Source organism: Phalacrocorax aristotelis, chromosome 6 (assembly GCF_949628215.1).
Source record: "Phalacrocorax aristotelis chromosome 6, bGulAri2.1, whole genome shotgun sequence".
Taxonomy (NCBI): Eukaryota; Metazoa; Chordata; class Aves; order Suliformes; family Phalacrocoracidae; genus Phalacrocorax; species Phalacrocorax aristotelis.
In genome coordinates this window covers 53,073,101-53,088,006 of record NC_134281.1, presented here as the reverse complement: position 1 = coordinate 53,088,006, position 14,906 = coordinate 53,073,101, and the positions used below count along the sequence as shown (strand labels likewise).

The 14,906-nt window shown below is 38.7% G+C and overlaps 1 protein-coding gene and 1 long non-coding RNA gene across 6 annotated transcripts in view; one reads left to right on the top strand and one right to left on the bottom strand.

The window, feature by feature from the left end:
• Positions 1-524: 524 nt before the first annotated feature.
• On the bottom strand, positions 525-10,514 carry LOC142059294 (uncharacterized). 3 transcript variants are annotated; one of them, XR_012661274.1, is made up of 4 exons: positions 10,237-10,514; positions 9,511-9,617; positions 7,861-7,948; positions 525-702 (listed from the first exon to the last, which is right to left on the bottom strand). It is a non-coding gene; the product is annotated as an uncharacterized LOC142059294 (long non-coding RNA). The 3 variants fall into 3 exon arrangements; XR_012661272.1 differs by lacking the exon at positions 9,511-9,617 and having other exon boundaries at positions 10,237-10,510; XR_012661273.1 differs by lacking the exons at positions 525-702; positions 9,511-9,617 and adding an exon at positions 2,334-3,233.
• Positions 10,515-14,642: 4,128 nt separating this feature from the next.
• The window catches only part of LOC142059292 (vitellogenin-1-like), a 44,076-nt gene continuing 43,812 nt past the window's right edge, over positions 14,643-14,906 (top strand). For all 3 annotated transcript variants that reach the window (XM_075097988.1, XM_075097987.1, XM_075097985.1), the window contains exon 1: positions 14,643-14,730. In XM_075097988.1, coding sequence (XP_074954089.1) covers positions 14,691-14,730 — 40 coding nt within the window. In that variant the 5' untranslated portion in view covers positions 14,643-14,690. The remainder of the gene's footprint in view (positions 14,731-14,906) is intronic.

Genomic DNA, 14,906 nt, shown 5'->3' with positions numbered 1-14,906 from the left:
TCCCTTTAAAAATACAACAATTCACCCCAAAAGAGTGAAAGAAGGCTTAAGTGATAAATTGCAGGAATATTGCTTTCACATTTGACACCCATTAGCCCTGTTTTATATTAGGAAAATAGTATCATTAAGCAAAGTAGACAGTGCTTTACAACTATTAGCTTATGAAAAGATTCAAGTACTACATAAAGATAACTGTTATTAAATAGGAACATTTTGCAAAGCCTTTAAAGGGTAAGAAGCAAGAAAAGTTGTCTTTGGTAGTATAGGTCTTTTTCTACATGCCTTCACAAAAAAAGCACGTCTCACATCTTTAAGACATAACAATCGGAGCCATCTGAGATGAGAGTCACTTAATGGGAAGCTAGATTCCCTTAGCAATAAATGCATATGCTTGTATAAACTGAAGGAAGTTGCTCTCTTCCTCCAAAAATACGGGAGTGCAGTAATTACTCTGTGCTGAACTCTCACGGTGAAATGGTAGCGACTATTGTTCTGCCCCAGGAGGAGCCACGGAGCAGAAGTAGGGTGGTCGGTGTCCAGTTCTCCAGGGTTAAGGGCCAAGCCAAACAGTGCCTTCTTCATCCCTGCCAGCCTTTTCAGACATAAACTGAAACCACTTTCACCATCAACCTTCATCCCGTAGTCCTTTTCCAGCACAGATCATAAACACTCACTCAGTCTTATAATACACGATCTTGTAAGCTGTTAAACAAAAAAATATGACTGAGTTTCAAAACCCTTGCCAAACAACCCTTCCTTCTAATATCCAGAAACTGCTGTCCTTTCTATCTCCATGTCTAATTTGAGGCAGATAAAACCAACTTCTCACCATGTTTTATCCATCTGTAACATGTCTTCCCACCACATTATACCCCAACTATCCCTTAGAGAAGGAAGAGAATAAGGCTGATAAAGAGGGGGCAGCTCATTCTCTAACCTATGCCCTCTCCATTCTGAAGAAAAAGCATATATGTCTATTGAAACCATTAGCCTTCATCCGAAGTGCTAGGTTATGTCCTAAAGCAAGGTGCAGCGGAGTTGTGGACGCAGGGGTTTTTGAAAAGAAAGGATAAGAAAAGTAGGATGGTGGGGACTGCATGAAGTATCAAACACAGGAACAAGGAGAAGATAATTCAGAGCAAGGGTTAGTTTTTACACTGAGTGCTGGCTAGGAAAAAAGACTTCGCGCTCTCATCCTTGCTGTTTCTTATTCTTTGTACCCTGTTTCTGAACTGTGGATACTTGACTATATAATCAGGGTTTTTTTTCCCCTTAATCATTACCCCTATGCTTGGTTTATTTTTGAGGTGAAAACATCAATCTCTAATTCCCTGAGAACTTTCTATTCTAGCTAGTGTCAGACTACAAAGTGGAAATCGCTTGGGATAAGCACCGATCCTTACTGACACTAAGCAAAAAAGACCTGGAAAGCCCATGTTTCTGTCTTATAAACATGTGGACAAGGAAATGCTTTTCATACAGCACGTGTAATTCACATGTGCCTTTGCCTCTCTTTTGCCAGCAGCCTGTCTTCTGTTTCAATAGCATTAGTTCAGCCATCACTACCTGGTCTCAACAGTGGTCTTCTGAAGCAACTGCTTTTCACCATCTGCCCACCAGAATATCTTTGGCAGCTCATTTTCTTCCATCAGTTCCTCCTTTCTGTTTTCCCTCACCTCTTTCATTTCATTCATTTTCTTCTTTGCCAGCCTTCCTGACCCTCAACAAGAAAGAGCTGACCGCCCCAGCACCACAACAAAGCTAAGTGCAGAAGAAAATCTGTGTACCCAGTCTCACATCTGAGATAAGCTCCAGCAACCAGGGGAGGCTGGGAAGAGACAGCAATATCTGTTTTTGTTATTGATCAGTATTTCTAATATAAGGATACCTCAGCCTCTCAGTCAAGATAGATATTTCTTTGAGGTAGATGCCGACTCTTCACCTAGTGAGAGATTTTCCCTGCCTTAAAACTTTTATAGTCCAATAGGCATGACATACTATCCACATTTTGTATTAAGAGTGATTTGCTCCAAGAGCAACATGGAACCATAAATTGAAACCAGTTCTTCTCAGGCTGTATCCACTGCCTCAACCACAAAACCAAGCTTTCTGACTCCTGCAAGCTATTTAGCAATTGGAACACAAAAATATTTCACAGTCTCTTTTTCTTAGTACCTGTAAATTGGATCTTACTGAAGGTAAAATGTTTCATTCTAGTAACGTTTGTAACTTTGCTGTGTTTGTCGTGTTTGTCATGTTTAAATTCCACTACGGCTTTTCTGTGCTAGATGAGAATGTCCTTTTTCCTCAGTACTAAACTATTAAAAATGTTTAAAAAAAAAAAATGGTCCTGAAGTGAGTGCATTCCTCCTTAAACTGAGCTGCACCAAGTAACTCCAATATACTTTGCTTGCCTCTTTTTCATACCTACCTCAGAAAAGTTAGTGCATCATACATAGAATCATAGAATTGTTTAGGTTGGAAAAGACCATTAAGATCATCAAGTCCAACCACTAATGCAACACTGCCAAGTCCACCACTAAACCATGCCCCTAAGCATCTCATCTACATGTCTTTTAATACCTCCATTATGATTGCTGACAGGTATTTTTAAGCACATCACTGTATCACTCTTTGTATGAAGTTTTGTATTAGAGCTTCTTGGTAATCAGGAAGGGTGTTGGACTTTCAGATGTTTGTCATATGCATATGTAAGTGATCCAAATTTTATCTCTGTATATGACAGTTATGCTTAATGTCACCATTCTACCCCACATATTTCATTCTGGCCACTTACCAAGTGAGTGACCGGTACTTTTTCCCCAGCCAAGCATTCATACAGCTGTGTTGTATATTTTCTAACTCATACCCATGTCATTTTCTCCTGCACCTTGCCCAAGTTTTATTCAAGTTATCCATAGATCATTCTATTCTTCCCAGATCAAGAACATATATTATATTTGCAGTTGCCATTTGATTGGCAGCAAGGACACGATTAGGTGCTAAACAATCTGAAAAAGTAGGTCACATAAATTTGCAGAGTGTAGTTCGCTGAATACCTGTGGAGATTTACATATAGCACATTGTACAGATTTCTTCTGAGCATCCTTTGCCTGCGTTGTGCTTTAGAGTGATGTGGTGGATGGGAATGTTCTTCTAGCAAAACGCCCTTCGTATTTTCTACAGGACTATCCTGATGCCAAAGCTAGTGGTCCTTGAAATTTGAGCATGATCTGGGAAGTGAATATAAATGGAAGCAAGTGACTTGAGGGCCAAGAATGTAATAAAAATCATGGAAACAGATACCAAAAAAAGTACAGAAAAAAAAAATAAGTGGTTTCAGGCTTATTTTATGCAACTTTTTGTCAAATATAGTTAAATGGAAGCCAGGAGTAACTATCTCATCTCATCCTCTAAATACTTCCATAGTCCTCACAGCACATCGATGTGAGCAATCTAGAGGGCCAAACTAAGCTCCAGCCTAACACCACTGGTGTAACTCCAAATTATCAGGTTAGATAGAGGCAACACTGTGCAAAAATTTATAGCCTGTGTTACCGAGGCCCGTAGTTTAGGTACCGTAATGGTCCCTTTTGGCCTGTGAACCTTTGAAATGATCATTCCACTTTTAAAAGAAGACTTAAGCGTCTTGAGGTCACTGCATTGGGTAACAATTGCAGCTACAAAATGACCAGTAACAAACCAAACACATTTTTTTTTCTCTTTTCTGAAGCATACTTCTTATGTTGCAGACACTGCTTCTCTCACTCATTATAGTGAGATCCCTTATTGCCCAGTATTGTACTAACTCTGTCTGGTCTATTGTATTGTGATAACACTCCTTTGCCCATTGTATTAGGTTAGCACCTCCTTGGCTATAATAAGTATGAAAAAAAATTCAAGGTTTAACTTGTCAAATGGAACTTTTCAGTGACTTATTAAAAGAACCCCTGCGGTATTACAAAATGCAGGTTTTCTGTCATCTGACTAAAAGATCCCTTTAGAAACCTTCATTTTTTATGTGTGTAAAGACAATTTCTTCTGGTGAAACTCTTTGATTCTTCCCTGAATGAAATCAAGTGTTTTAAAACTTTTTGAGGTGCCCCAAAGGCTCACTTCTGTACTATGGAACGTGAAGGACTATGAACCTCTCACATAATCGTCACATAGACACTTTGCAGTGTGCTCCTGGCAGCAATCGTTCATTACATACTGCAGGCTTTCATTTAAAAAAAAAAAAAGCCAACAAAAACACCAACCCAACCTGGATAAAATTGGGGAAGAGAAAACTGTGAACTGTGTCTTTCTTGATCATAAGGATTTGGGGGAAGCAAAGCTGGAGCGAAAACTGTTGTTGGAGATTGTCAATAGGGTTAAGATAAATTGTTGATGGAGAGTTCTTACCTAATGAAATACAGTAAAAAAGAGAAATGTGGAGAGAGACGGCACCCCTGTTAACCTCCTTCAAGCAGATATACATTAAGTGCTGTTATCTCTTGTATTTCACGAGCAAACAGTAACATTTATTTGTATGAGTGGAGCTCATAAGTCAACATTCTTTTCTCTCCCCTTGCATCCCTGCTTGGAGCACATTCTTCCCACCAAGTGACTGTCTTCTTACATATTTGCTGTTTCTCTCTTTCTCTTTATCCCTTGTGCTGTAATACTGAGGTGAAGCTGGGTTTTTTCACTTTTAGAGTGCCTATGGCAACCATTAGCATACATGGTAATCAGCATAGCGTACACACAAGGAAGACAGAGAACACTTTATACAAATAACTCTGGTATTTTGGGGTTGTTTGGTTGGGATTTTGTGGGGCTTTTTTTGATTATTGTTTATTAGCAACACCTATAGTAAACACAAGACTAATTTCGTGAGCACTTGAGGAAGACAGTGCCTCCCGCATCTTAGTGTGAGTGCGTAAAGGAGGGAAGGGGCAAGGTCAATGCCAAACTTGCTGTCACAGTGGCATAGTCCAGGCACCACATGAAGAGGCAACAGCACCTTAAGTATGGTTTAAACTGAGGTCTCTTTCCATTCTCTGGACAGCTAAGAGGAGTACTCATCTCTCTCCAGTTTTATTCAATCTTCTTCATAGTTAGTACAGTTTAAGTCCCCATGAAGCAACGTAAATTAGTGAGAGGTTTAAAAAACAGCAGCATGGGCTTTTTAAGAGATCAAGGAACTGTCTGAAGGGCATTGTTGCACTGAGCTTCTCATTCAGCTTTGAGTTTGGGCCAGAGTCACCGTATCTATAGCGCCACAAAGCAAGGGACAGGCTGGAAATGGAAAGAGATGTTAGAATAACATTTCTAGATAAGAAAGAAAAATGAACTGGGGAAAACAGAATATATGAAATTCAGGGGTCTTCCAGAAGTGCAAGACTAAGAAAAAGAAAATACCTGAAGCTCGCTTATATTGTTCTGAAGGATCCAGGGAGGGATCAAAGAAGAAAAAAAAAGTTCAGTTTTGGTTCCTTTTTTTCTGCATCATACACTTGCTCTTGGCTTCAGATAAGAGACTGAAGTAGACACCTTCTCCAGCCTTCTCATGTGAAGAATTTTAAATGGGCCTCAAAATGGAAAAGTAGACTTATATGTGTGTATGTGTGTGTGTGTGTGTGTGTGTGTGTATGTATGGTTTTTATTGTGTAACTTCAACTTATTCTCATTTGGTTTTGGTATGTATTTATTTAAATTGTTTAAAACCTCTCTATCTTCCTTTGTTTACAAAGGCAAATCCAAATCATTTTTCCCCAACACAGAGAGCCGAAAATAAACTACTTAATGCTGAGGTAATAAAATGGACAAAATATCACCTGTGTATTTCAGCTTAAATCCCTTTTTCCCTCATGTTATTTCAATTTGCCTATCGAGGAGACCTAAGAGTCTCTCTGTAAAAACAATAGGTTTCCAATTAAGTATCATTAGTGAGACAAAAACACCTGTTTTGGGTCGAAGATCTTATAAGGCTCCAGAGTGAAATGAGTGACATTGAAGGCAAATTGCTATGACGAGAAATCGAACGGCTCCCTCCCTGGGAAGTCCAGCATCTCTTCCCTCTCTCCAGATCAATTTGAAGTTGTTGTTGGCTTTTTGTGTGCCTCGTGCTCTTTAGCGAAGTACCCTCCCCTTATCTCTCAGCGTCAGGGAATACCCTCATGAAAAATCGGCTGCTTCCCTGAACCTGCCCTTCCATATGGTTTCTAAAAGTCTTCTCCTCACCCCTTGTGCCACCTTCATTGCAGGCAGCTCAGGCCAACTTCAGTGACTATTCTTCCCACTGTTTCTGAAGAAGGACACTGCCTTATTTTGCCCTTGATTGTGGTCCTTGGCACTTTATTTCTCACAACTGAAGGTCCATGGGCTCAGCCCAGGTCCATTTGGAAGATCTGTCCTCAGGTCTCACTCTTCCTGAGAGGAAGAGACAATTTACACATTAAATGGCAACAAACTCCCTTTTGCTGTAACTTCAGGATGAAAAAGCAACTTGTTTCAAGCCCATCACTAAACTGCTCCTTGGAGTCAGAGAAATGTCTCTAGAAATACCTTTAATGGTCTTCATTTCAATACACTCTGAACCTGCTGCTTCTGTAATTATCTTCTTCAGTGCTAAGGTTGGCTCATACCTATGGGTCCATGTGTAGTGTAGACAGTTCCATAATTTTAGAGCCTATTAACCACTAACTTACAAGTCTATGGTAGTTTCATTTCATGAATGCTTTGTGAGGCTTGAGCTGATAGACTGTTTGCTTGTTTTTACCTTTTTCTTGTTTCCCAGGTGATTGGGTTGGCATTTCAAACTGTACTGTGAGATCGGTTTCTTTTCCGTGCTTCATTAAGACAGAGAATTTGTTACCCTCTCTTCAGACATTGCCTAAGTCTTGGTACATGCACTGCTGTCACTCCCTTTTATCTTTTTCTATACATTTCCCAACATGTTGCGTGAGTGGAAATTTACAGATGGAGCTGCTGATGTGCTTTCATGTAGAGCATATTTTCTTTTACAGCTGTATGTCTCATATTATAATTTCCCTTTGTTGTTACCAGCGGTTACTTTTATGCCTGGAAGACGAGCTGTTCCCACACTCCTCCATGGCTTCTCCTAGCAACATTTCTTTGTAGAAAGGTTGGTGAGGAGAACTGAAAGGTTATAGGGCTGCTACCTTCCAGAAAGAAATTGAATTATTTAGTATCAACACTTCAACCTAAAATGATAGCATCTTTTGACTCCAGGTTCAATAATGACAGTGCCATCATCTATTAGAACAATGGCTCAAGCACACTGCTGCTACGGAAAGCCCAGGAGCTATCTGGAGAGCCTAAACGTGGATGCATTTCAAAAAATCCTTAATGCTTATGAGCAATAGTTACACTGAGAAAGAGATCTGAGCTTTATAAACACAGAAAAATCCTGTGTTAAGAGGCTTGGCTGTGTTAATAGGCAGTTCTGCGGAAACTGTGTGTGAGATGGCAGCCACAGGCACCTGCACTGAAGAAAAGTTGCCAGTGGTGCTAGACCAAGAATGCAAGTATTATAGGATGTTTGTATAACTAGTTAGGAGTTAAATAAATGTATGTGTTTAAATGCATACATTTATTATACCTTATAGGGTTATATGTTGCATGTATTTATAAGTGTGCGAGTACAGTGGAGTGGTAAAGTTGACGTTGACTTCAGAAAACTCACAAATAGTTTTATTAGCTGTACGAAAGGTCTTAAATCAATCTTTAAATGAAGAGGATGCCAAACTTCCAGTTGCTTTTACTTCTTCCAGTTTTCATTTTAAGTGTCACAATGTCCAGAAATTCTGGGAGAATTAATAGGAGTGTTTGAATTAGGTACTAGATAATACTTACGTTTCTTTGTGTTTTGCAGCATAAGCACTCAATTACAGGGTTCAGGCACTAGTAATCAGTTCAAAGAAATTTAGTTGTTGCAAAGCCTCTAGAAAAATAAGAAGAAAGCATCAACAAACACCTTCCTATGTAAAAAAAATTTGAAAATATTGGGTTAGGTACACAGCTGGGATAAACTGACCCAATTAGTTTATCCCAGAAGAAACTCACCCTGTGAATGAATCACTACTAAATTTTCAGAGGGGAAAGGAAAGCCAAAAAGACAAAACTGTAGAAAATGTACATAGAATCTCTCTGGCTTCATTCCCTCTCTTGCCCTGAAGAATTTTAAAAAATGGATAATTATGTCCATTTTCAGTTTTGAGACCAGCGTTGTTTGTTAATCAGTGCAGGAGTTCCTTGAAAATTAAATTCAGAAGTTGCTTTCCCACTCATTTGCCTTTGAACACCAAGAAAATAACAATCTTCCTAGTCTCTTCTCCAGAGATCAGCAAAAAGAAATTAATTTAGATATTACTGTAAAAAAATAAATAAATGAACAGTTAAGAAACTGGATGGCTTCTGAAATAAAGTCTTAAAGAACTTTTTTTAATGTTCTGAGAGGTACCTATGATAGAGAAGATTTTCAAGCCCTATTCCTATTGACAACCATTTTATTCTTGCATGTTTGCACTGAAGTTACTGTGATTACTCAAAGAGCAAATTAGTGTCAGCATATACTAGATATAGCTCCAGTAAAACTCTGTGAACAGAGACCATTAACTTCAGTGCAGGGTTGAGAGTGTAGTGAGCCAGAGTCTGCCTTTAACTTTTGCTTATATTCGTACTAAAAGCCTTGAAAACAGAATTTGAGCAGTTAAACATTAAAGCTGCACACACCATGCTGAAGAACAGCATTACAAATGCTGTGTTCTGGCCATGTTAAATTCTTCCTGCAGCAAAAGACAGTCTTTATCACAAGTTAGAGCTGTTCCCAGTCAAATGGGTAAGAAATTCCCTGAAAGGTAGGAGAAAATGCACTTGTGTAAGAGCATAAGACAACAGTCAGCTGAAAATTGCATCCAGATCCAACATCTCCTGGATATAGGAATTTGTTCAATCTTCATTCTTTATATCAGGGGGAAGAAATTATTTCTTCATAGTCCTAGCTGAAGGTGTGTTCAAGAGTTAGCTTGTTTTCTGATGTTTATGGGCGATGTGTAAATAATACAGTCATGAGTCTACATTCCTTGATAAGCAGATATGAACATCAGTGCTCCATTTAATACTTTAAACTGTAATTGTCTTATACAGAAAAAGGAATTATGATTAATACATGCTGTAATGTGAATAATCATGTAGCAACTTTCAAAGTAATGAAACATAGGGGGCTCAATTTATTACTGAACTAACTTTCACAGTAACTTAAAAAAAAAATTGTGTTCTTATTTTTATATGTTTAGACCTTTTAATCTTTGGAAGTCAAAGTCATTGGTTAAATACTGGTAGGTGATTTTGCTTTTTTTTTTTTGAGGGTAAAGTCAATGCCTGTTGTTTGAACTGGCAGAGTATTATCTGCTCCTTCCTTGGGAATAATACACTCCCTGTCTTATCTGACCCATGACCTAATGTCACAGTGACCCAGTGCTGTGAAACTAAGGTATCACACACCTCATATATTTTGTACTGAGAGTAAGTTCATATTGAGCTTCCTCCAGATCCATCATGTTCTTGCAGTGATTCTCTAGTATAAGGGAATAAGTCATGAAGGTGAAGCTCTATATAAATAATAAACAACATTGTACTTGGGAATATTTGCTTCTGGGGAAAAAAGTCAATGCTTTCCCCTACATTCATAAAGATTCCTACACATTTTGGGTAGAACCACAAAATAAGTAACAATTTTGATAATCCATTATATATTTGTACAAATGCACACTTTAAAAAAAGTAATAAGCCCAACTCCTTTCTTAGGAGAGTCTGAAGTTATGCAGCTCTAATATATTTGGCCTGAAGTAAAGAATTGAGAATTTTCTTCGCTCTAAGATTCCCCCACCGATGACTCAGGCCTTGTTTCTCCAAGAATAGAAAAGTATCCTCACAGGGGATTACAGAGGATAATGGGCCTTTTTCTCAAGCGGCAAATTGTTTATGTGCTCATATCACCTCCTCCAAAAGGGTTGTTAATGCCAAGTCTGCTAAAACAGGTGTGCTCCCTCTTCCTGCCGTCCATTCTAAGGCACACGGGGTGGCCTGGGATCTCCACACCTCCCTGCAGCAGTGCCCACATTTTATCCAGTCAGAGTGCATTGGAATAAACATTACACAAGTATTTTTCCCTCTGGATAAGTTACTAGCCATGATAGCTCTAACCAAGCATGCAATTACAAGCAGTACCTCAGTAGAACAACGTTCAATGCAGCATGCAGAGCTCTCCGGTGTCTTATATGCGCAGTCACCATTTCATCCCAACCTGACTGAGGTGGAGACCTGACAAGGCTAAATTTCAGGGCTACCTGATTTCCCATCAGTACCAATGTCACAGCAGTTAATCACTGTGTGACCATGAAGTCTAAGTTAGGGTTAAGATAAACTTGGAGAAGTTATCTTCTAGTGCAATAGAACCACATAGCAAACACCAGTCCTCAAATACGACGTGACTCAAATCTCAGATGGCAAGTTGTCTAACATTTAACTCTACTGGATGACTTGGGAAATAGTATATACTGGAAGGGGGAGGGAAATCCTGAAGCCTCTTAATCAGTATGCTGGCTGATGAGCCGATGTTGATAGCAATGACGGTGGACTGTTAGGCTTCAGAATGTTTTCCGTATTCAAATTAAAATAAAACCCTTTGAACACCTTAGTAAAGCTAAGCTGTATCAAAATGATTCGGATTGAGAATGTCAGAAGTGGATTCCACACTTTTCCTCTCTTTTCCTTAATTTCATTCTTTTCTCTGGAAATGTCAAGAAAATCCATGCTAGGCATCAGGAACAGTCCCATTGACTACTTCGCTGAAATGCACGAAGACATGGCTTTGGCTTAACAGCATATTTTAACAAAAAAAAAAAATTTATCAAAACAAAACTCTACTATAAATCTAAACCAACAGGATCTTTCAAACCATGCATACTCCGAAAGCTAGATAACATATAAATAGCATTTCTACCTCTTTCATTTTGCAAACCTTGTATCCAATTCCCACAGTTATTACTCCATTGGTGGTGTGCCAGCATCAAACTGGGGTAACAGCTGGGAATTGGGCCTGTTGGTTTCTCTCTAGTAAAAGGAATGGAAGTCAAAAAACCAAAAAGCACCTTTTAAAGCAAGCTAATATAACAAAATCCCTTTGTGAATGTACTAGAATCAGCATATGGCAATTTAGCCCAAACCAGAACACATTCTTATTCATTAGAGTGTCTGGAGAGACTATCAAACATTATCTTGGAGGCTATGCTACAACAGCAAATGCTGAATATTTGGGGGAAAAAAAAATTCAAGGAGTGAATGTTAAATATGAAATAGGTGTGAATTTTTTAAATTGTTTTTTAAGTAAGTTTTCTTCATATTTACAAATGAGGAAAACTGAAGGCTAAAAATCACTTAGTTTAGCCAACTGATTATATCTCTTTTAACTTGCTATGGTTGCTTGGGAGCTCTTTTGCTAATCCCTGCTTTGTCATTAGGCTATATGTTACCAGGATGGAAATGGCATCACTGTACCATAATTCAGCAATATGAATACAGAACAAGGAGTGTGCAGAGCTATCGGCAGAAGTACAACAGCAGATAATAAGACTCTGTTACTCAAGCAGAATGTGTTATGTAAAGGCAATTGCACTGTAGAAGCAATAGCTCTAATCAGGTTAATTAGGCTGTATTCATGTTCCATTTATTGTACAAGTGCCCTGTAAATTCAAAGCAGTCTACCTCATCTTATTGCACCTCTTATACAGCTGTCATGATCTCTGTAACACTCAACACCATATATTTTCTTCCTTAAAAAAAAAAACCAAGGTATTTCCTATCACTTTTTAAGAATTCATTTTCTCCATTGTTTATGGCTAAAAACAAGAGAAAAAGGAAAAATTACCTGTTGTGTATAAAGCCCATGCCCACATTAAAGTTCTTTCCTCTGCAACCAAATTAGGCACTTGGAAGTTGTTTGTGGAGGGCCTGCTTAATTGCATTTTATTTATTTTTCATGTATTTTCTTGCTCATTAACATGACACGTTGAGTGTTCAAGAAAAATTGTATTGACTTTAAAAAGTGTGGCCCTCACCTTCCCTCCTTTTATCCATTTCCTTCAAGTGATAGATTGTCTGTTTATTCCCTCTGAGCTAGCTGGAAGGACATGTCTGCTTTAGAGAAAGGATTAGAGCCCAGTGCCACGACCCTCAAACTCTAGCTGTGTCTCCTCTCCACTTAGTGAATTTATTAGGTTGTCCCTTTAAAGTAATAATGGGTACAACAATTCTGAGATCGCTTTCTCCTCACCCCCAAGAAAACAAGCCTGGGTAGAGAGGAGCTATTAAAAAGAAAGAAGACATGCTGCAGATGAACAGAACACAGCAGCCTGCACAATCTTCATTATTTTAGCTGTCTAACAATCAGCTGTCCACATCCTGATTGCAAGCTTAGACTCAATGTTCCCAATTAAAAAAAAGAAATGCAGCATTTTCACTACCCAGTTAGCATAAATCTATTCATGTTACACCTTAATTATAAAGCCTTTTATTACACTTGAAAAATGTTATAGCTCCATTTTAATATGTATGTGTCCATTACACATTATTTCAATATGCTGTTAATAACAATGTTTAAATTAATAGTCTCACTTATATAGTTCTGTATATAAGTTATATATATTCTTATATATTCTGTCCTGTGGAAGTGTGGCTAGTTGAGCACGACAGCACAATATTACTGCAGAGATCAAGCTGTGGCACTGATGAGCAGTGCCATAAAAGCAGGGTGACCGAAGCAGGAGAGTTTTGCATGTTACCCCTTACAGTATTACACTGCTGCTGTGCGTTTCCTTCCATTCTGGCTGCAAAAAATGTGACTGTTTGTAAGGCGTTTCGAACAACATTTGACAGCGTATATGTGCCAGCCAAGGTATGCCGCTGAATTCACAGGGCCCACAGGCATGGTGCATCTTGTCATACCTCACACATTAGTTAGCACCCTAGACGAAAACATCAGGGAAAGTCCACGTGCGCTTAATTTTTCGCCATCTGAATCCACAGTGAACCAACACCCCAGTTATTAATCTCTTGTAATGGTTCATATGCCTAGCATATATTTGTAAATATTTTACTAGACACATATTTCATTTCTAGGAAGATCTGACTACTCATCCAGTTGTGTATCTTTCCCTTTATGAAAACAAGCTGCATTATTAAAACTCTTGAGATTTTTTGGAGGTATTGGTAGTAAAGGTGCCCAACCGAGGCAGGCCTCGTTTGATTTCTGCCTTTCCCGTGTTTCTCCAGCCAGCACGGCTGCAGGGAGCAGCGGCAGAGCAGAGGGGCCGAGCGAGCGCCGCGCGGCTGCATCCCTGACTCCGGCTCAGGTGCACTGGCACCATGATAATCAACTTCATTATTCCTCAGGCAGGTGGCATCACTCCAAGTAAATGAAGCAATCGTGTAAAGGGACTGTTTGATGGGGCCTGCAGTAAATATATTCTCAGGTCTGATAGTGGAGGCCTCAGGACCTGTGCTCAGGTTTCACCCTTCTCCTCCCTGATGAATAGCAACAGCCGAGAAAACCCTGTTCTCCTCCTGGAAGATGCAGTCTAGCTGCCTGACTGTCTGCATTACTTGCAAGTATGTTGTACCTTTCACAGCCTCAAGGAAATACCAGATATACATTCCTGAGCTCTGCTTCCTGCCCCCTCAGTAACCCTTGTACCCAGGTGGTTTTTTATGTGATATTTAATTTACCATTTGACCAGAAGGAAAGCTTAAATTCAGAGTAAATGTTAAACACTTGCAAAAAATATGTATAAGCGAGGTTAGGGAGCAAATTCCCTCCTGGCTTAGTAAAACTAAGGATTGATCTAAATGTTATTACTACAAGTGGGAAATTCTGGATATATTTTCCCAAGAGTGGCAGTGGCCAAAGCCCCCGAGAACCCACTGAGAAGGGCCCAACGCTCCCAACTCACTGACATCCTTCTGGAAATGTAACTTGTTTTTTATTAGATTCTTCTCATAAACAAAGAAAATAATTTCCCTCTTGTTTTCATAGTATAAACTTTTACATTAATCACAATGTAATTTGAAGGTCATATCAGCAAGACTTTTCTTCCCAGGTATACTTGGAAAGACAGTTTCTCATTGGATGTCTATGAGCTCTAAGGTATCTCGATCCTAAATCTATGAAACCAATCACAAATTCTCCTCTGAAAGTAGAGTTTCAATGTTACAGAGCAAGGTGTGTCTCCAAAGCTGTGACCCTTAGCACGAGTAACTTATCAGGAGATTGAAGACATGATTGGAGAAAAGCTAAATTATTTCAGTTATGATTGAGGAACTATTTTTATTTAATTTTAAATTTTAATTAATTTTTTTACTATATAGCCACAATGTAGAGAGATTGGAGAAAAAATAGCAAGCAAGATATTTTGGAAATGGAGTCTCTATTTCACATAGAAATAGGTTAGTTGAAATCATGAGTGGATTTGAAGCTGTCAGCATTCATGACCTCAGAGGTGTTTATTTTTTGATTGATCAATATGCATTCTAAACTACGGTCAAACCAACATGCCAAAAGAAACAAGTGATAACACATACCTTTATAAAAGAGAACCCAGCATGTTCACCTTTACTTTATCTCCATCATGAGGGGCTTGATATTAGCCCTGGTTTTAACCCTGGTGGGTAAGTAACTTATCTGCTCTGATGAATTTAAAATAATACATACAGGAAAAAGTTTCAGAACCTAAATATATATATATGTATATATAAATAAATATAAAGTTGTCTTACAAACATGAATTTTAACATTTTATATAAAAAATTTATGGCAGGGTTTTTTGTTGTTTAGGGAAAAAAGG